We start from the raw sequence: 20955 nt of genomic DNA on the forward strand, positions 1-20955 counted from the left end.
TGAAGTAGGAAGAAAAGTCATCTGTCACGAGTATGTGGAGGTAGATTTGGAGGTTCAAGGAGAACCGGGCAATTCAAAAGTGCCATTTAGGAGAAAGGGAGGAGTTGAAGAAAAGAGAACACCTGGGTCTTAACCTAGACCAACTGGGTCAGAATCCCTATGGATGGGACCAAAGTATTTTTTTTTCCATTAATTCAAGAAGTATTTATTGAACGTGCACTATGTGCTAGGTACCAGAAATATAGCAATTTAAAAGAGAAAGAGACAAAAAAATTCTTGCCTTCACAGAGTTTACATACGTGTGGAAAACTGTGGTTAACCTCTGCAGAAGTTCTCTAGGTGATTCTCACAAAGAGTCAGTATTGAGAACAACTGTCTTTATCTTCTAACAGATGAGGAAACTTGACTTCACTTATGTGAAGTGAGAGAAGATTAATAATTTCCCCAAGACAGATCATGTTAGATGAAAACAATATGATTAACAGCATAGGTCATAAGTCTAAATCAGAGGAAAACAGACAGCAACTAATTAAGACAATGAAGAGTTTTCCTGAGAATTCCCTGGCAGATCAGTGGTTAGGACTCTGTGGTTTCACTGCCATAGGCCCAGGTTCAATCCCTGGTCAGAGAATTAAGATTTTGCAAGCCATGTGGTGTAGCCAAAAAAAAAAAAAATTAAGAATTTTCCATAAACCTGACTCACCTCCACTTAAATGTCAAAGAAGCAGGCTCTCTCCATGAATATCAAGGTGTAGACGCACACTACCACATGAAGGGCCGCCACCGTGAAGCTCCAATCATGCCAGCCTAGGACTTCGACCTGGACATCTCAAGTGACATGCCCAGAGCACGGAGCACAGCTTCTCTCTTCGGCCCTCTTCTTATCCCTCTTCTAAGCCCCTAACTCAGTGAATGGCTCCATCAGCCTTGATTCTGCCTTTCCTTCACTTCACTCACCCACATGTGAGATGTAGGTACAGGGGCTTTTAAAGGCTCCCTGAATAATTTTAATGTGCCATGAGGTTTGAAAACCACAGGAAAGAAGTTCTTTGTTCTGCTAGGAACACTTTTCATCTATTTCACATGGAAAGTCCCTACACATCTTTCGAGCCTCATTTAAAAAATAACTTCTCTTACCCCCTGCACAAAATTAATTGCCCTTATGATTAATTAATGTCCTTGTACACTGGCCTCCCACTAGCATGTCTTGTGTATGTATTTCATTGTAACTGACTGCACACCTGTCATCATTTCCTATTAAACACTCAAGAGGTCAAGAACTCTGCTCAACTAGCTCACTATTACACACAATGTCTAGCAAAGAGGCTAACATGCATTATAGGTAAAATAAATACCAGATGAATGTGCTGAATATAGTGAAATCCAAAAAGATACATTAAAAATAGCAAAATAAATTCACAGAATCTAGAAGAGAAAGAAACTTGTACACAATGAATGAATCTGGCTATGGCTAAAGATGGAATCACTTACCTGTTTAATGACATAATGAATCTCTTCAGAATTGAGAACACTACATTTAATATCACTTGGCTTACAAGGAGTAATTCCCTTATAGACAAGAGGTGTGTAGCATTTCATTGCAAACTTCAAGTCACTGACATGCCTCCTCTCTTCTAAAACATCTTCAAACTCATCCCACTTTTTGAGCTCTTTCTGTGGACAAGGCAAAGGAAAGAAAGTCAGGTACATGCTGTGAAATAAATTAAGACGGGTTAGGAACTACATTGGTAAGGTTTCATCTTTGTCAAAACTTATTCTGACATAGGATAACAACAGAATGCCCTGGAGAGGGAAATGGCAACCCACTCCAGTATTCTTGCCTGGGAAATCCCATGGACAGAGGAGCCTGGCTGCAGTTCATGGAGTCGAAAGAGTCCGAAGCAATTTAGTGACTAAACTACCACCCCCACCACCCCCACCACCATATGTATCCGAGAAAATCCCATACACAGAATGAGTGGGTCTAAACAAATTTTTGCCTAAAAAAGGAAAACAAAAAAAAGAATAGGGTGTTCTGATGTTAGATTTTCACATAGTAAGGAAAAAAAATGTAGCTATTGCTAGGATCAATTAATTGATACTAAATTGTAATATTTTATTTTTGATTGCTATCTTTATAAAGCCAGTGTCCCTGGGGGGAAGTTAACAAATACAGCCACAGTGGGGCACTAAGGTCTAAAGCAAATCTGATCTATTTTACAGGTTTCATCCATCACACTTGTTTTATCTGCCTCTTTTACTTGTTTTAAAATTTTTTCATTTAAAATTTATTTGGCTGTGCCAGGCTTTCCTTGCAGCATGCGAACTCAGCTGTGGCATGTGGAATCTAGTTCCCTGACCAGGGATCCAACCTGGGCCCCCTGCTTTGGGAGCGCAGAGTCTTAGCCACTGGACTACCGGGAAAGTCCCTTCACTTAGTCTTAAAAATTAAATCAAAGCATACATTAGAAAGTAACCATTGTGTCAAATAAATTAAGAGTACACGGGTGCAAACTCAAGACAAAAGTGCTCCCATATAAGCTACTCTGGGGCAGTTCATATTTTGTTGTATTAATTTCTTATCTCCTTTCAACCACTGCAAATCAGGTTCTAGCCAACCCACCCCCGAAATTGCTTGTTATTAGGCTTCTAGATCGTTAAATGACTTCTAAATTGTTAATTCTTAAAAGTTTGTTTTTCTGATGATAAAAGTAATAGTAGTAATCGTCAGTACAGCTAACATGCATCATTGCTTCCTAACTGTCAGGCAGTATTCTAAATAAGAACTTAACCTCCACAAAGGGGCAATCCTCACAACAACCCTGTGAGGGAGTTAGCTTCACTACCCCGTTTCACAGTGGGGAGCCTAAGGCACAGAGAAGTGGAATAACTCAGCCAAGGCCCCACAGCTCTCCAAGGGCAGAGACAGGACTCAACCTCAAGCTTTATCTCGGCACAGACCTTGTTTCTAACCACTATCCTACACTACTCAGCATGTTAATTATGGAAAATTTGGAAACATAGAAACACATAAGTAAAGACAAACTGCCCACAATTTTACACTCTGGAATAACTCCTCTTAACTTTTACTACTAGTTTCCTTATTTTTTTCATTCACAAATTTAAAAAGTACATATTTTTAAATTTAAAACATGGACCATACCAAATATGGTTTATCTTATCAACCGTATTCTAAGTACTTCCTTACATTATTAATAAATATCGTTTTAAAATATTTTAGGGGCTGCATAATCACCTTTATATTCCTTAATTTCTTAATATACTTTTTTAAATTTCCAAAGTGATACATGTTCATTATAAAAATTCAGAGGATACAAAAGAGCACAAAGAAGAAAACTAACATCGACACCCAGACACCATCTCAGCTAATGCTTGTCTCTCTGCCTGTGGGCATAGTCTCCTCAATCACACACATATTTTTGTCGCCTGATTTTTAAAAACTTAATGTTAAAAACACTCCTCCATGTCCACTTAAGTTTCTCCCATATAACTTTCTCCCATATAACTTTAAATGCCGGACGTCTGAACTAGTTTTCATTCATTGCTACTATAAAAGGCGTAACAAACACTAATATTTCTTTCAAATCTAATTACTAGACCTGGCCTCTTTCTAGTCTTCATTCTCCTAAACCTGTGCACAGTGTGACACCACTCTCAAGCATGCCTTCCTGTCCTCAGCTACAACAACTCTGAAATGTTCCTACTTTGGTTTTTAATTCTCGATTCTTGTCAAGTAGGAAATCCATCTCATTTCTCTAATTCAGAGAGTCTCTACCTGGGGGAAATTTTCTCCTTAAACTACAAATATGTCTTTTTTCCTCCCACTTCCTTTAATATGTGTTAACCTCTCCAGCCCTCTTCTCCTCACTCCACACAGAGTTGAGTACCCTCACCTACTCAACTGCTTTCAAATATTTGTTCCTGACTCCCCTGCACTGTCCTCTCGCTTCTTCAATTTGGCCTTTCCAAAAGTGAATTCATTTCTCCTCTGAACAATCCTACAACCTGATCATTTTCCTGAAATACCAATCAATAACCTCCATGCCATCCTCACTCCTCAGTTTACATCATTCTAGACCTCTCCTCCCTCACCCTTTACATCCAATCCATTTCATCCTGTTAACAAGGCCTTTAAGAATCAATCCTGTCTTCTCATTCACGTCTAGCCCGTGCTCTTTATCACAATAGCTTCCTCACTGGTCTCCCTGCCTGTGTTTTGCCCCTTTGAATCAGTCTTCCATGCCACTACGTGCCTTTTTTATTTTCTTTTATATTTAGCAGTGCCAGGTCTCGGTTGCAGCATGTGGGATCCAGTTTCCTGACCAGGGATTGAACCCAGGCCTGCCTGCGTTGGGAACACTGAGTCCCAGGCACTGGAGCAATGGGGAAGTCCCCACTCCATGCCCTTTTTAAAACACAATTCTGGTTTAAAATATGACTTCCCCCTCACCTCCTTCAGAGTAAGAACTAAACCACTCCTGGTGTCATACAAGAACCTCTGAGACCTGGCTTTTCCTTCTCACCACACTCATGGTCCACTTAACAGTGAGTGATTCGATTTCCCCAACACAGTCCATTGCTGACATGCCTCTGGGCCTCTGCACATGTCCGTCAGCCTGAAATGCCCTTCTGTTCCTATCCTTGTTCAGGTATCACTCTTCTGCGAAAACTCTCCTCGAGACCCCCTGATGGAATCACTCTGCCTTCCTCATTAGGACTCCTTTCCATGCAACTATTATGGTATATATCCCATGACATGTGATCATTTGCAAGTCTGCCTCCCTACCAAAATGCAATTACCTTGAGGGCATCTTTGTACTTTGGATCTTTGTATTTCCAACATCTAGCTGTGTTTGGAATATATATATATTCTGAATGACTAAATGTTAAGGTAATTTAAAAAAAAAAACCAGAATTTTAAACTGAGACCACCATTAGGCACAACAACAATATAAACAAAAGCAAAAAAGCATTGATGGGGAGCTTAAGTATGAAAGGGTAGCATGTAAAACCTGTGAAATATGCAAACGTGAACATTTTAATGTTCATATAGAAATAAAGAAAATATATGAGGGGAAAATATTGTAACTGTTGGAATTCTGCTGTAAAACTGCAGTCACTGTAACATATCATAGACGCCTGCTGAAGAACCTTAAACCTCACATTTCTCATTAATAAAGTAACAGTATAAGTTATATAGGCTCAGACTGGGTAGAATGCCATAAATTACCATTATAAATGATATAATTTTCAGGGACAAAAAGATCTTGCGAGACCTCCCATTTAGTGGTCCTAGGTGTGGGAAGAGAAAAGGATCAGAATCAGTTGGGGAGGTGTGTATAGGGTTGGGGGGTGCAGAGAGAGAGGACAGGGGAGTGGGGAGAAAGGGAGTCCTCAGAACAAGAACGTGCCAGGCAGAGCAGCAGGTAGGCATACTCTGCAAACGTCCAAGATGTGTTCACCTACAGTCCTTCCATGGTTCTGTTAACTGCAGGATCAAACTCATACCTCTTAACACTTGACCCGGCTACATAAAGACCTAGTTACCTACACAAGCTATGACATCCCACGGCTCCTACAGCTTTGTTCAAGTTACCTCCAGGAGCAGCATTCCTTATCAAACATTTGGCACCTGTTATTAATATTCTTGGCATTGTGGTACATGTCAGGGATATGAGCTGTGTGACCCAGAGAGCCACAGCTTCTTTTGTTGGTAACCAGGTGCACGGTGGTACCAGTTGTTGAGACAGGGCACTTACCGATGGCCCTCACCCACTGTTCACCTGGACAGTACTCAGCCTTCAACCACATAACCTAGGACTCAAATGGTCATCTTCTCCTTCGAGTTTGTAGGGAATCCTCATTACATTTTCATCTAGAAAACTTCAATAAACTTGCACTTGGTGTTTCCTCTACAAGACTGTGAACTTGTCATGTGTCTTTTAAAAAAATCTGTTCTTTCTTTCTTTTGGACGAGTTGGGTCTTCACTGCTGCGACAGCTTTTCTCTAGCTGCAGTGCGCAGGCTTCTCACTGATGCGGCTTCTGCTGTGGCAGAGGGCTTCAGGGTGCACAGGATTTGGTAGTTGTGGCTCACAGGCTCTCGAGGACAGGCCCAGTAGCTATGGAGCATGGGTTCAGCTGTTCCGCAGCATGTGCGATCTTCCCAGATCAGGGATCGAACCTGTGTCTCCTGCACTGGCGGGCAGGTTCTTTACCACTGAGCCACCAGGGAGGCTCCGTGTCATGTGTCATACATTTTTGTATTTCTAGTCCCTAGTAGGAACCCAATCATTGTCTGTAGAATGATAACATAAATTACTAAAATGAAGCCACTTCTTGAGCCCTGTTGAGGACAGCTCTCCAATATTCAGTCCAAAGCTCAAACTTCTCCCAATCTGGTCTAACTCAATGTCTAATACAGCGGTTTTTAACACAGGCTGCATATTAAAATTAACTCAGGGAACTTAAAAAAAATTCTGATGCCCAGGCCCCTCCCAAAGATTCCTGATTATCTGGTCTGTGAGTGCTACCTGCGTATCAGAAGTATTTTTGAAAGTACTTTAAGTATTTCCAACATGCGACCAGGGTTGAGTGTTACTGCTCCGTAACTGGCCTTCCCTATGTCTTGCTGGAAAAGTTTTTACCAACCTAAAATACTCACAGGAGCAAAATACAATGAGGAGTTCAAGTTAGAAGACTGAGGTGAAGTGTTTTTCCGCCACTGTCTTCCCTATCTTACTTTGTACAGCAAGCCTCTACCTGTATCTCCCTTACCTGCTCTGGTGGGCCCATTCACTCAACAGTGACTGAGAGCCCCAAATATACCCGGCACTGTTCTACAGGCTAAGAATACAGCCTGAACAAGGTAGACAGGAAATGTGCCTGAGGGAGCTGAATGTACCCTTGAGGAGATAAACAACAAAGAAACAAGACAGGTTCACGTAGGGAGTCCACCAGGAACACGCTGGTAAAGGTGCATCTACGGGAGAGCCTTGATTTATAGCACGTGCCAGTGTCTGTGGTCTATACCCTCCCACCGTGGCAAGTTTCAAGCTACCAACGCCTGTGTGTGTGCTAAGGTGCTTCGTCGTATCTGACTCTGTGCGGCCCTGCGGACCTATGTGCCATGGGATTCTCTGCCCATGGGATTCTCCAGGCAAGAGTACTCCAGTGGGTTGCCATGCCCTCCTCCAGGGGGTCTTCCCGACCCAGGAATTGAACCTCTGTCTCTTACATCTCCTGCATTGGCAGGCGGGTCCTTTACCACTAGCGCCACCTGGGAAGCCTCAAGCTACCAACACAACCTTAGGAGATGGAAGGAGCCACTGTACTTTAGGATTCCCACCTTACAGTGTGACATAAATAATTTCAAGAGTGTAACAGTGAAATTTAGTAAACTAATGAGGAAGTGCTGAGTATTAACTTTTTTTAACAGAATTTATTTAATGGAAATTTATATAATAATCTTTAATTTTGAATAACAGCAGTGTTTTAACCTTATGGTTGCAAACTTCATACAAGTTAAACAATGAGCTTTGAAAGTCAGGATAAGACTGCCGTAGCATAACACTGAAGAGCGAATATAAAGAAAATAAAACAGTAACTAATGAAGAGTGATTGGAGAGCTACTTCAGACTGAGTGTGGGGGCGGCGTAAGGCCTCTTTGAGGAGATGATGCTTGAGCTGGGATCTTAATAATAATAATAACAATAATAAAAGGCCAGCAATGCAAAGTTCTGGGAAAACACAGCATGTTGTGAGGACTTAGAGAGGACTCTAAGTACTCTGAGGAGGGAGCATGCTCACTTCTGAGAAACAGAAGGCCAGTGTGGCTGAACCCCAGCGAGCGAGGAGTCAAGTCAGAGCAGCTGCCCGACTGTGTAGTCTTGCAGGACACTGTAACAGGACTAGACTTTTCATTCAGGCTCTAACAGCAAGTTCTCATTTGGGTCACGGGCACACCCAGCAATTACCCACTCCCAGTGTGCTTGGCATCTGTGGCATCACTGGAAGATTCCAAGCAGACCTATGGCTTCAGACACAACCTACTTGCTGATGGCTATCATATCCATGTATTAAGGCCAGATCATCCTCTTTCACTCTGGTGTCATATTTAAATATCATATGAAATATATTTATAGATCGTATCATTAGGAATAGCATATTTCTAACTGTATTTGGATGTTTCCCCAATACTTTGTGATGTATTGGGTCTATAACAAGATAATTCACAAGTTAAAAAATCATAATGTTGCCTCTTACATCTCCAACTTACCACATCCTAAACTGAAATTACTATTGTATAACTCCAACTAAACCTGTTCCTCTTCCTCTTTCTTATCAGTGAAAGGTGGCATCATCCGTCCAGGTGCCCTATCGCAGAAATCAGGAGTCAGCTTCAGACGGCCGCCTCTTAGCCGCCATATGTAACTGTCCCGAGCACCAGACAGACTCACCCGTCTCCCTTCTCCACAGACTTACTGCCACTGCCTTACTTCAGGCTTTCATCAATCACTTCCCTGAACTGTGGCAACAAAGTCCTAACCGGATCTTCATGCTTCCAGATCAGATTCCTTCCCTAACCAGATTCTCTTCCTACAGTCTCTGCTTAAGTAAAAGAGATTATCCACACAATCATTTGAGAAACCTAGTAGTCCTCTTGGACTTTCAAAAATACAAATCCGATCATCCTTAAATGATGCCCCATAGGGACGTCCCTGGCGATCTGGGGGTTAAAACTGCACAGGGGGAACAGGTTCGATCCCTGGTCAGGAAACTAAGGTCCCACATGGCGCAGCCAAAAAAATAAATAAATGGTTTCCCCATAAAGTCAAGATTTATCCTTAAGGGCATTTAAACATATAAAATTCCTTTAGGCAATATCCTCTGCCTATTTGCTCAGCGGTGCTTCTCATGTTCCCTTTATTCTACCCTTGTCGATCTTGGTTCCCCCAAACATGGTAGGGTGTGGTCTTCTGACACTGGCGCCTAGGGTAGTCCTCCTCTTCCTCATATCTTAAAATCTATATCTTAAAATCTCATTTCAGGCGTCATAGTCTCAGAAGCCTTCTCCAAGTTCCCAGACAGGCTGGGTGCCCCTCCTCATCCCTCCCACAGCACCCTGAGCGTGCCTCAATCACTGTGCTTATCTCACCTGCCTGTGTACAAAGTTGCTTCAGTTGTGCCTGACTCTTCATGACCCCATGAACTGTAACCCACCAGTCCATGGGGTTCTGCAGGCAAGAATACTGCAGTGGGCTGCCACGCCCTCCTCCAGGGGATCTTCCCAACCCAGGGATTCAACTCACGTCTCTTATGTTTCCTGCATTGGCAGGCATGTTCTTTACTACTAATGCCACCTGGGAAGCCCTTATCTCACTTAATTATGATTATTTGTTTATTTTCACGATCTCCTGTGAAGTCCTTAAAGGCAAGAGGTGGATCTTTAACTTCCATATCTTGGACACTGTCAATGCTGACTAGAACACTGTAGGTACCTACTACTGTAACATCTGCTGCAATCAGCGGTTTCTAAAACATCTCTTAAGATAAGAGTGTTGCACAATTAAGAGCATTGGCGAGGAAATATATAAGGGCGGTCTGAACCAGTAAGAAAAAGTTCAGGTTAACAAGAAACTAAAGACTGTAGTCATAAGAATAGTAAGGGTTGCTGTCTAGCTTCAAAAGTAGTAACAGTGTACATGCAATTGCTTTAATTTTTCACGTGAAAAAGTGGACCAAAGTCTTATCTTTGGTGAGTGGGGGAAATAAAAAATCAATTATTTCCTTTAATACACATGTGGAAAATTGCTGTTAATTCATAAACCAGGTTAGGGCTGAAAAAGCTACCTATAGGGAGTCAGAGCTACACAGTAACCCTCTTCACTACATTCCAAGGTTGAAATATTTCACTCATCTATGAAGTGAGGTCAATGAAGAGAGAGGCACAAGTGATAAACCTCAGGAGAGTGGACAATTAGCACCGATTATAAGCCCAAGCTCTTCACAGCAAGGGGACAGACGTTTTCCCATGTTCCACTGATTTCCCAATTTGAAGGTAGAGGTGGGTTTTGTTGTTGTTCGGTCGCTAAGTCATGTCCAATTCTGTGCAACCCCATAGACTAGCCCGCTAGGCTCCTCTGTCCATGCGATTTCCCAAGCAAGAACACTGCAGAGGGTTGCCATTCCTGTCTCCAGGGGATCTTCCAGACCCCAACCCGGGTCGCCTGCATTGCAGGTGGATTCTTTATCATACGTACATTCTTTTCTGAAACTGAGTTTCTTGTTTATTTGCTCTTTCATATTCTCCCTGTTACCACGTTCCTACATACATTAACCTTAGATTTAAGCCAGAACATAGATAGCATGACTTTAAAATATGCACTTTTATTTCTTCCTATGGTAAATAAAAATTAATTTATTTTTAAGTCAGTTGCCCCAGGGTTGTGCAATATTGAGAGCTACAAATTTCTGCCTCAAAATTTCTTCATGAAACTGTGAGTGACCAACATTCCGTTGGCAAAAAAATAGTTAAAATCAGAGAAGGGGTTTAGGCGGTGAAAAGGCCAACTGTAGGGAGGCCGGGTGCCATTAGCTGTCTTTCAAAATGACTTGCGGGAAAAGTACAATCATGGACAGAGACAGAAACACAATAAAAATTTCCAGAAACTCCAAATCTTCTTAGATTAAAAGTCTTAAAAGCTCGATGCACACACACAAGCCAAATACTTTTTCTCCCAGGAATATCACACCTGCAAAAGAGCGGGATGGGGAACCACAGGCTACCTCAGGTTGGGTCAGACCCGCAGGCTTCTCCGGTTCGAGAAACCAACCAAAAGGTAGTTCGACACGCCTTCGATGAGAGGGAGATTCCCAACTCTACTCCCTCGTTTCGGTGTCAGTGGCTTCCTGAAGGCCCCATGCCTGGTGGAGTGAAAGGGAAGGAACGAGCGGGCAGGAACCGGAGGAACCATCACCAACACAAACTTCTAAAGGCACAGCGACGTTCACACTCACCGATACACCGTCGCCCTGGAAACCAAATCAATCACCTGGTCCCTCCTCTGGGGATCTCGGACCCACTCCTTTGGACCTCGGGTCGCAGCCCGGAGGAACCCGGGACCAAGAGAAGGGGGTCCTCTCGCAGCCCCGCCCCGGCCTCGCTCCCCTGGGCGCATACCGAGTAGACGAGCACGACAGCCCCGGGACTGGTGGAGCCAACGGAGAAACAAGAGTTGGATGAACTGGAACGATCCATGCTGCGGCTGCTGTCCCGGGCGTGGCCTGGGACTCCGTGCTAAGCAGTGGTGGCGGTGCTGCTGTGGGCGGTTCTTCCGCGCGGGGCGGCCCGACCTCGCCTAGGGCGGCAGCACCCTCTACAGCCCCTCCACAGGACCCCGGGCGCCGCCATCTTAACCAGGACGGAAGCCGCGCGGGGACTTGCGGCGCGCGCAGCCGGTCGGAAACCGGAAGCGGACGCCGAGCGGCGGGAGGCCCGCGAGAACTGCGCCGTCTCGCCGCGGCCCGCCGGCCTCACGATGGCCCAGGAGACCCGGTTGGCGATTTCCGCGCCTCCCGGTTCTCAGGCCCTTCTGGACGCTTTGCTCCAGAACCTCTACGACTTTGGTGAGTGCGGGGCCTCGGAGCCCACGTGGAGAGCCGACTTGAGGACCCCGGACGTGGCTGGCCTGAGCTTTCAGGCTAAAGATGATTGCTCCTCGAGCACCCCCTCGGCTCGTCCAACCCGGTTCAGATAATGGGTCCTGCACTCTCCCTTCGCCTACGACCGGGGTTTGTGAGTCTTTCTATGAATCAGATGTCCCAACTCGTGCCTGAGTGTGAGGGCCGACCGGCTTGCTTGTCGAAAGCATTAAGGCTTTCAGACTTAACGAGGAGATGTGCACAGGACCTCATGCTCTGGAAATAGCGGCCTTTCTCACTCTCGACCTCTGGGAAGCCCCTTTCCCCCACGCACCCCCAGATCCGCCTGACCCGCGGGCATTGGCGGCACCTTGTCGCGTTGGGACCCAGTCTTTTAGTGACTTCAGAGAACGGTTTCACATGAAGCTTTTCACGACCTTTCAGCCTTAAGTTGGCTGACTTATGCTCGCCTTCCTTCATCTTGATTGCAGAAAAGGAAACTTATCATTAAAGGTTGCGAACTCCTGACACTTAAGCAAGGAGCCAGTTCTACACACTCTGAAGAGCTTACCTCAGGGAAGATGACACTGCTTCATGCACCAGAAATCATTAGGCGTTAGTGCCTTATAGGTCAAACGCATTTCTTCCATTTGTATTGTGATGTTGCTGTTTTATTTTGGAGCCAGTTGCTCAAAATTCTAAGCTCATTACATAGCTTGGAATAAAAATAATAGCTAAAAAAGCATTGCGGTTTTACCATATATACTCCATACTTTACATGTATATAGTCATTTAATTATCACAACAATTCTATGAAATAGATATTGTCATTAATACTATTATTAAGAGACAAATGGCATTATTGTAGAAATAAGCACTAGAGGTTAAAAAACTTGGAAGTTCACCCAGCTAGTAACTTGAAGAGCTTGGGTTCTAAGCCCCACACTGTCTGTCTCCAACTCACTCACTTGTATTGACTTGTACTGTGGACAGAGTATCTCTGGGCCTTTGGAAATGTTGGAAAACAGAGAAGAATTAGTCTCTGACCTTGAGAAGTCCTGAGGAGAAGAGTTTTTCTGCAAAATCCTAAATAATAGTTTGTGTTAACACAGGCTGGAACTTACACTTGGAGCTCTGAAGACACGGCTGTATCTACTTGTTTTTATATCCCTGATGCCAAAGTTTAGTTGGCTCTTTTTTTAATGTGTCTATGTTATTGAAATATAGTTGGCTTAGAGTGTTTCAGGTGCACAGCACGGTGATTCATTTATACAAATACACGTATTAGTTTTTGAAATTATTTTCCATCATAGGTTATTACAAGATATTGACTATATTTCCATGTGCTATACAGTAAACCTTTGTTGTTTGTGCATGTCTATTTTTTAATTAGAAATCTAGCATTCTGTTTATACTAAGTCAAACAAGTGGAATCAAAATGTAATTTTTTTAGGCAAAAATTCAAGTTTTCTTAAATATATATTATACATATGTATACAAAAGCTTTTTAGAAAGAAAAAAGAAATGGAGAAATTGGAGAACATAAACTAAATGAAACGGGAGCGCTGAATATGAAAGAAAAAGTGAAACTAGGTAAAAAGGAAAAGATCATCTATAGTCTAATTGTTTTTATACATGAGTGCTCATTAGAAATGTAGCTGGAGCTCTGAAGAAAAAACTACCTGAGCATCTGTATTTTTTTTTCTCCATCTATTAATTGTTTATTTTTATTTTTATTTTTTTATTTTTTTATTTTTTAAATTTTAAAATCTTTAATTCTTACATGCGTTCCCAAACATGAACCCCCCTCCCACTTCCCTCCCCATAACATCTCTCTGGGTCATCCCCATGCACCAGCCCCAAGCATGCTGTATCCTGCGTCAGACATAGACTGGCGATTCAATTCTTACATGATAGTATACATGTTAGAATGCCATTCTCCCAAATCATCCCACCCTCTCCCTCTCCCTCTGAGTCCAAAAGTCCGTCATACACATCTGTGTCTTTTTTCCTGTCTTGCATACAGGGTCGTCATTGCCATCTTCCTAAATTCCATATATATGTGTTAGTATACTGTATTGGTGTTTTTCTTTCTGGCTTACTTCACTCTGTATAATCGGCTCCAGTTTCATCCATCTCATCAGAACTGATTCAAATGAATTCTTTTTAACGGCTGAGTAATACTCCATTGTGTATATGAGCATCTGTATTTTTCAAAAAAATTTAAGATAATTCTCATATGCTTCTGGATTTTTAAAAGTGATTACAGGTTTTTCTATTAGATCTGAGTTTTGGTGATATAGAGTTCTATTATTTTTCTGTTGACCAATCATGATACAGTAGTGGTAAGTGAGTAGTAGTTACATAATTACAAAGTAAAAGATGTTTGTCAGTTTTCACAGTCAATAGCCAGACAAAATTAAAATGTAGTTACAATTGCAAGCCATAATGGGAACATGATTCATGATATAAAATAATTACATAGAATTTAGGGGGGATCAAGTAGAGTGATGTGGTAAGTGGATGTGCATACATGTACATTTTTCACCCACCCAGTCAGTGTCTTTTGGTTGGTGCATTTAATCCATTTACATTTAAGGATCTATATGTATGATCCTATTATTTTATTACTGTATATAATATACTAATATCCTACTATATTATTACCGTTTTCTTAATTGTTTGGTCTTAATTGTGTAGGTCTTTCCCTTTTCTTGTGTTTCCTGCCTGAAGTTCATTTAGCATTTGTTGTAAAGCTGGTTCCATAGTGCTGAATTCTCTTAACTTTTGCTTGTCTGGAAAGCTTTTAATTTCTCCATCATATCTGAAGGAGAGTCTTCTTGGGTAGAGTATTCTTGGTTGTAGGTTCTTCTCTTTCATCGCTTTAAATATGTCATGCCTTTCCCTTCTGGCTTGTAGAGTTTCTGTTGAGAAATCAGCTGATAGCCTGATGGGAGTTCCCTTGTATATTATTTGTCATTTTTATTACAACAAAATGGGGTTGCAACTGAGCAACTATCTCTTACTCAGGCTTGTTGATAGGAGGGCCTAGGTCTTGCTCTGGTGGGCAGGGCCTTGCTCGGTAAAGCTTTGATCCAATTGTCTGCTGATGGGTGGGGTTGCACTGCCTCCCTGGTAGTTGTTTGGCCTGAGGCATCCCAGCCCTGGGGTCTGAGGGCTCTACTGTAGGGTTAATGGCAAACTCCAGGAGGGTTTACTCTAAGGGAGACCTCCCAGTGCCCCCGTCCCTGTGGTGAGCCGCTGCCAACCCGCACCTCCAGAGGAGGCCCTCAACACTAGCAGGTAGTTTAGGTTCAGTCTCCTGTGAAGTCATTGCCCCTCTCCTCTGGCTCTTGGTATGTACAAAATTTTGTTTGTGACCTCCAAAGACCGGAGTCTCTGTTTCCTTCAGTTCTCCGGAAGGCCTGTAGTCAAATCCCACTGGCCCTCAAGGCCAGATTCCCTGGGGATTCCAAGTCCCTTTGTCAGATCCCCAGGCTGGGAAGCCTGACGTGGGGTTCAGAAACTTCACAGCAGTGCGAGAACTTCTTTGGTTTTATTGTTCAGTCTGTGGGTCACCCGCCCGTTGGGAATGGGTTTTGATTTTATTGTGTTTGTACCGCTCCTCTGTCTCGCTGTGGCTTCTTCTTTGTCTTTGGACATGCTGCTGCTGCTGCTAAGTTGCTTCAGTCGTGTCCGACTCTGTGCGACCCCATAGACAGCAGCCCACCAGGCTCCCCTGTCCCTGGGATTCTCCAGGCACGAACACTGGAGTGGGTTGCCATTTCCTTCTCCAATGCATGAAGGTGAAAAGAGAAAGTGAAGTCGCTCAGTCATGTCTGACTCTTAGCGACCCCATGGACTGCAGCCTACCAGGCTCCTCCGCCCATGGGATTTTCCAGGCATGAGTACTGGAGTGGGGTGCCATCGCCTTGGGGTGTATTTTTCTTGGTGGGTTCCAGCATCTTCCTGTCGATGATTGTTCAGCAGCCAGCTGCAGGTTTGGTGCTCTTGCAGGAGAAAATGAGCACACATCCTTCTACTCCACATCTTGACCAAGGTTTTCTAGTCGTCTCTTAATACATATATTTTCTTATTAAAGGTTTGTGTTTTAAATTTAATTTTTGGCTGCACTGGGCCTTCACTGCTGCACCTACCTGGGCGTTTCTCTAGTTGCGGCGAGCATGAGCAAGAGCTCTTCTGCAGTGGTGGTGTGCCGGCTTCTCCTTGCGGGGACTTCTCTTGTTGCAGAACACAGGCTCTAGACTCACAGGCTTCAGTAGGCGCAGTTCATGCACTCAGAAGTCGTGGCCTGCAGGCTTAGTTGCCCCACCGCATGTGGAATCTTCCAGGGGCAGGTGTCAAGTCTGTGTCCCCTACATTGCAAGGCGCATTCTTTACCACTGGACCACTGGGGGCCAGTTAAAGAAGTCTGATACACATTTACTGAATAAAAAACTGAGAAAATACAAGCAAGCATAAATACTCAGCTAATATTTAGAGAGCCCTGTGATATTCATACTGTCAGTCAGTGAGGCCTTGAGTTCTTGTCAGAAACTTCAGGTGACTGGTCAGAGTTTAAACAGTTAAAACAAAGGGGAGGTATGTTAGTTGAAAATAAAGACATTCAAATTTAGCCAATTGTCTTAGCTTCATCTTGGGCTTCCCTGGTGGCTCAGATGGTAAAGAATCTGCAATGCAAGAGAGCCGGCTTCGATCCCTGGGTCAGGAAGATCCCCTACAGAAGGAAATGACTGCCCACTCCAGTGTTCTTGCCTGGAAACTCCACAGACGGAGGAGTCCATGGGGTCACAAAGAGTCAGACACAACTGAGCGACTTTCACTTTTTCACTTTCAAAGGCTTTCAAATTAAGCCAGTTGTCTTAGATTCGTTTTAGTTTATAACCATGAAAGGAAACAGGAAGACTATGGTACCCACCTGTAACCCTAGAGAATGTTAAAAAGAAGCAGTGGTGGATGTACGTACACTTTTAGCACAGACTGTGAGCCAGCTAGGATGACGCTTTTAGTCAGGACCAAGGTAAGGACTGGGTAATTGTACTAAGAATCAAAGACATGAGTGTAATTACTTTGGGAAGAGATGATTGTGCAGATATTGGATATGACCCTCTGAAGAAAAACAGATATCTTCTTTGTGTGTATTTCTGGGTGTTTGTAAACTGTGACATGTGGACACGTGCATTCATATGATTTTTATATTGGTGACAGCTGAAGCACAAAATATTTATTCTTCCTTTTTGTGTTCAAACAAACAGGAGAGACAGAAGATGAAACAGAAGAGAAAAGAGTCAGAAAAAAGAGAGAGAAGAAGAGAGGTACGGGGACCCTGGCATCCTTGGCAACAGAGCCAGCTCCCCAGCCTGAATCTCTTGTCAGAGGCCAGAGGAAGAGTGCTGCCAGCTTCTTCCAGGAGCTCCAGGAAGAGCTGCAGGGCGCTCCTGCTGTGACCCCTAGTGGTTCCTCTGCGGGACCTGTAGTCTCTGGAGCTGCAGCAGCCCGCTCTCCCCTGAGGAATGACAGGGAACCAGTAGAAGTGGTACAGTTTCACAGCCGAAGTAAAAAAAGAAAACAGAACCCAGATCAAGAGGAGAACGCAAAGGTAATGAATCGGCCCATATGGTGCAAACCCTGATGTTGTCCTGCCGCAATTCTAGGCACTGGGGTGTAGCAGTGAACAAAACAGGCAGAAACTGCTTTCTCTCCAGGAACATCCATTCTGATGAAGAGCAGAGGGACTCTGCTGAGCAGCAGCCTCGGGCTGCAGTTGTGATTCTGGCCCAGAATTCAGTCCACGAGAGGGTGTGCTTGCTTTTCCAAACTTTTTCACAAGTGTTTGTCAGGTTCATTGAAGAAATCCAGATGTTTACACTTCTGTTGCTTTCCGCATGTCCTATAAACTTGTCTGTCAGCAAAAGAGAAAGAGGATTGTCTTGGTTTCTTGGCGCTGCTGTAGGGAAATTCATTCTCTCACAGTTCTGCAGGCTCGAAGTCCAAATTATGGTGTTGGCTGGGCCCTGCTCCCTTCTTCAGAGGGTGAGTTCTCCCTTGCTTCTTCCATCTTCCGACACTTAGAGAACACTAAACGCTTCCTCCGTCTGTACGTGGCCTTCTTCCTGGTGCCTGAGTCTCAGATCTCTTGCCTTTCTCTTGGAACAACACCCATCATTGGATGTTGTTGTTCAGTCGCTGAATCCTGTTCAGCTCTTTGTGATCCGGTGGACTGCAACACGCCAGGCTCCTCTGATCTCCATTACCTCTTGGAGTTGGCTCAGAGTCATGGCCATTGAGTTGCTGATGCTATCTAAACATCTCATCCTCTGCTGTCCCCTTCTTTTGCCTTCAGTCTTTCCCAGCATCAGAGTCTTTTCCAAGAAAAATCAGCTCTTCGCATCAGGTGGTCCAGTATTGGAGCTTCAGCTTTAGCGTCAGTCCTTCCAATGAATATTCAGGGTTGATTTCCTTTAAGATTGACTGGTTTGATCTCTTTGCTGTCCAAGGGACTCTCTAGAGTTTTCTCCAGCAGCACAATTTGAAAGCATCAATTTTTTGGTGCTCAGCCTTCTTTACAGTCCAGCTCTCACATCAATACATGACTGCTGGAAAAAACCATAGCTTTGACTAAACAAACCTTTGTTAGGCAAAGTGATGTCTCTGCTTGTTAATACATCCGTGGATGTAGGGCCACCCTAAATCTGGGATGGATCTCATCATGAAATCCTTAACTTGATAACACTACAGAGATTCTTTTTCCAGAGAAGGTCACATTCACAGATTCCTGGCTTTAGTGCAACCCACTCCAGTGTTCTTGCCTGGAGAATCCCAGGGACGGGGGAGCCTGGTGGGCTGCCGTCTGTGGGGTCGCGCAGAGTCGGACACGACTGAAACGACTTAGCAGCAGCAGCAGCAGCGGCATATCTGTTTGAAGACCATGATTCAACCCCCTGCAAAGACAGCTAGGCTTGCACATTCTTGATGAACGTGTGAACACAGGCTAGGATGTAGCCATATCTCCTTTGATCCTAGGTCAGCTTTCCAATTCTTACAGTATCCAAGTACTGGGGCAATGGGAATTCTTATAGGCAGATAAGAAATGGATTCTTTTGGCCCTTGTAGCCAGAGCTCCCAAGCTGGCCAGCCAGGGAGCTTCCAAAGATTGGTATTCTTTACATAGGGTACTACCTTGGGCCAGACAAATATTAGTACTTTCTGTGTGTGCCATGATATGAAGAAGGTTGGAGAACAGTGCTGTGAAATACAGTACTGCCTTTGGGGAATTTAACTGATACTAAGCACCTAGATACCTTTGTTTCCTGAAATGTCTCTGTCTTTAGTTTCCTCTTATATTCACTTGCGTTCATCCTTCTGGAATAGAGCTTTATTTTGTTTTTTTTTCTAATAGAAAGGACAAAAAAAGTTGTCATTGAATGAGTCTGTATCTCCCTGTCTCTTAATAATAGAACATGTACAGCAGTCTTTCTTTCTGCTCTACAGAATCCCCTTTTCACTATAGTTGGCTTTTCTCAGGAACCTCAGCTCGCTTTACCTTTTGATGTGGACCGTTTTGTTTGTTTGTTTATTCTGGGCTGTGCTGGGTCTTCGCTGCTACGAGGGCTGTTCTCTGGCAGTGGTGAGCGGGGCTGTTCTCCGGCAGTGGTGAGTGGGCCTCTCATTGCCATGGGTTCTCCTGTTGCAGAGCACATGGGCTTCAGTAGTTGTGGTGCACGGGCTTAGTTGCCCTGCGACATGTGGAATCTTCCTGGACCAGGGACTGAACCTGGGTCCCCTGCCTTGACAGGTGGGTTCTTAACCACTGAACCAGCAGGGAAGTCCTCGTTTTACATTTGAACTTCCTCATCTTGATGAAATTTTTTAGCTCTTCTTGGTGTTCTGCCCTTTTCTCCTTTAAAAAATTTATCTTCTGAAGATGTAAATGTGTCTGGCTAAGGAGACAGTATGTGAACACAATGAAAATACATATGCCCATAAAAAGACTTTAGAGTGCTGATATTGCAACATATAAATAACTGCAAATTAATATTGTGCTAGTCATTATGGCATATCCTGGGTATAAGGCACACCAGGCAAAGGCCAGTTCTTTGGAGTAATTAGGACACACAATGCTATGCTAAGAGTTTGCAGAACATGGGAAAATGTACATGTTGTGGCCCCTGCTCTCTGAAAACTTACAAGTCACCATCAGACAGTTAGACATGGAAGCAGACATGATAAAATAATGGTGGCTTCCACTGACCAATCACAGAAACAGCTGGTCATCTTTGAAGTATTCTGTTTGTTTTTTATTCCTGTTTTCCTTTAATTTCTCCATTTATGTGGCTCCCCCCACCAGTCAATTCTCCATGTGAGTTCCTGTTGCCGTCTGTTGTCTGAAGTACTCTTGAGAACACAAGAGGTACTGGGAAGTAAGTGACCTTCTTTTCCCAGAATTTAGGTTGTGCCATCAAAAATGATCCAACTACACAGTGTATTGAAACAGATATTCTTGGGTGTGATATGGTGATATATAATAAGAAATATTACATTAAACATTTGCCCCTGTTTCTGGCATAGAACTCCTAAAACTCTTAGAATTTCTTCAAAGATGAGAGAAATAAAGGTGTCCTTTCTGTTAGTGAAGTGACTTGGAAAGCATCCTTGAGTGGGAACTAGTTGCCAGGAGAACCAACCTTGTGATTAGAGGACTGGATAGTTAAGTCCTACCCCCTGACCTCTAGAGAAGGCAGGCAGGCAGTCAGTTCAGTCGCTCAGTCGTGTCCGACTCTTTGCAACCCCGTGAATCGCAGCACGCCAGGCCTCCCTGTCCATCACCAACTCCCGAAGTTCACTCAAACTCATGTCCATTGAGTCGGTGATGCCATCCAGCCATCTCATCCTCTGTCGTCCCCTTCTCCTGCTGCCCCCAATCCCTCCCAGCATCAGGGTCTTTTCCACTGAGTCAACTCTTCACATGAGGTGGCCAAAGTACTGGAGCTTCAGCTTCAGCATCAGTCCTTCCAATGAACACCCAGGACTGATCTCCTTTAGGATGGACTGGTTGGATCTCCTTGCAGTCCAAGGGACTCTCAAGAGTCTTCTCCAACACCACAGTTCAAAAGCATCAATTCTTCGGCTCTCAGACTTTCTTTACAGTCCAACTCTCACATCCATACATGACCACTGGAAAAACCATATTCTTGACTAGACGGACTTTTGTTGGCAAAATAATGTCTCTGCTTTTTAATATCCTATCTAGGTTGGTCATAACTTTCCTTCC

At 43.8% G+C, this 20955-nt stretch overlaps 2 protein-coding genes across 3 annotated transcripts in view; one reads left to right on the forward strand and one right to left on the reverse strand.

Annotated features, from left to right (window-relative positions):
- GNPAT (glyceronephosphate O-acyltransferase) overlaps positions 1–11475 on the reverse strand; it is a 37147-nt gene extending 25672 nt beyond the window's left edge. Inside the window, exons 1-2 of the mRNA XM_005699006.3 lie at positions 11203–11475; positions 1492–1674 (exon numbers count right to left, since the gene is read on the reverse strand). Coding sequence (XP_005699063.2) covers positions 1492–1674; positions 11203–11280 — 261 coding nt within the window. The 5' untranslated portion in view covers positions 11281–11475. The remainder of the gene's footprint in view (positions 1–1491; positions 1675–11202) is intronic.
- The window catches only part of C28H1orf131 (chromosome 28 C1orf131 homolog), a 32909-nt gene continuing 23443 nt past the window's right edge, over positions 11490–20955 (forward strand). Inside the window, exons 1-2 of one of the 2 annotated variants that reach the window (XM_005698970.3) lie at positions 11490–11648; positions 16940–17283. In XM_005698970.3, coding sequence (XP_005699027.1) covers positions 11561–11648; positions 16940–17283 — 432 coding nt within the window. In that variant the 5' untranslated portion in view covers positions 11490–11560. The remainder of the gene's footprint in view (positions 11649–16939; positions 17284–20955) is intronic. The other variant, XM_018042338.1, reaches the window with a different exon arrangement.

The sequence above is a fragment of the Capra hircus genome, chromosome 28, assembly GCF_001704415.2.
Source record: "Capra hircus breed San Clemente chromosome 28, ASM170441v1, whole genome shotgun sequence".
Classification (NCBI taxonomy): domain Eukaryota; kingdom Metazoa; phylum Chordata; class Mammalia; order Artiodactyla; family Bovidae; genus Capra; species Capra hircus.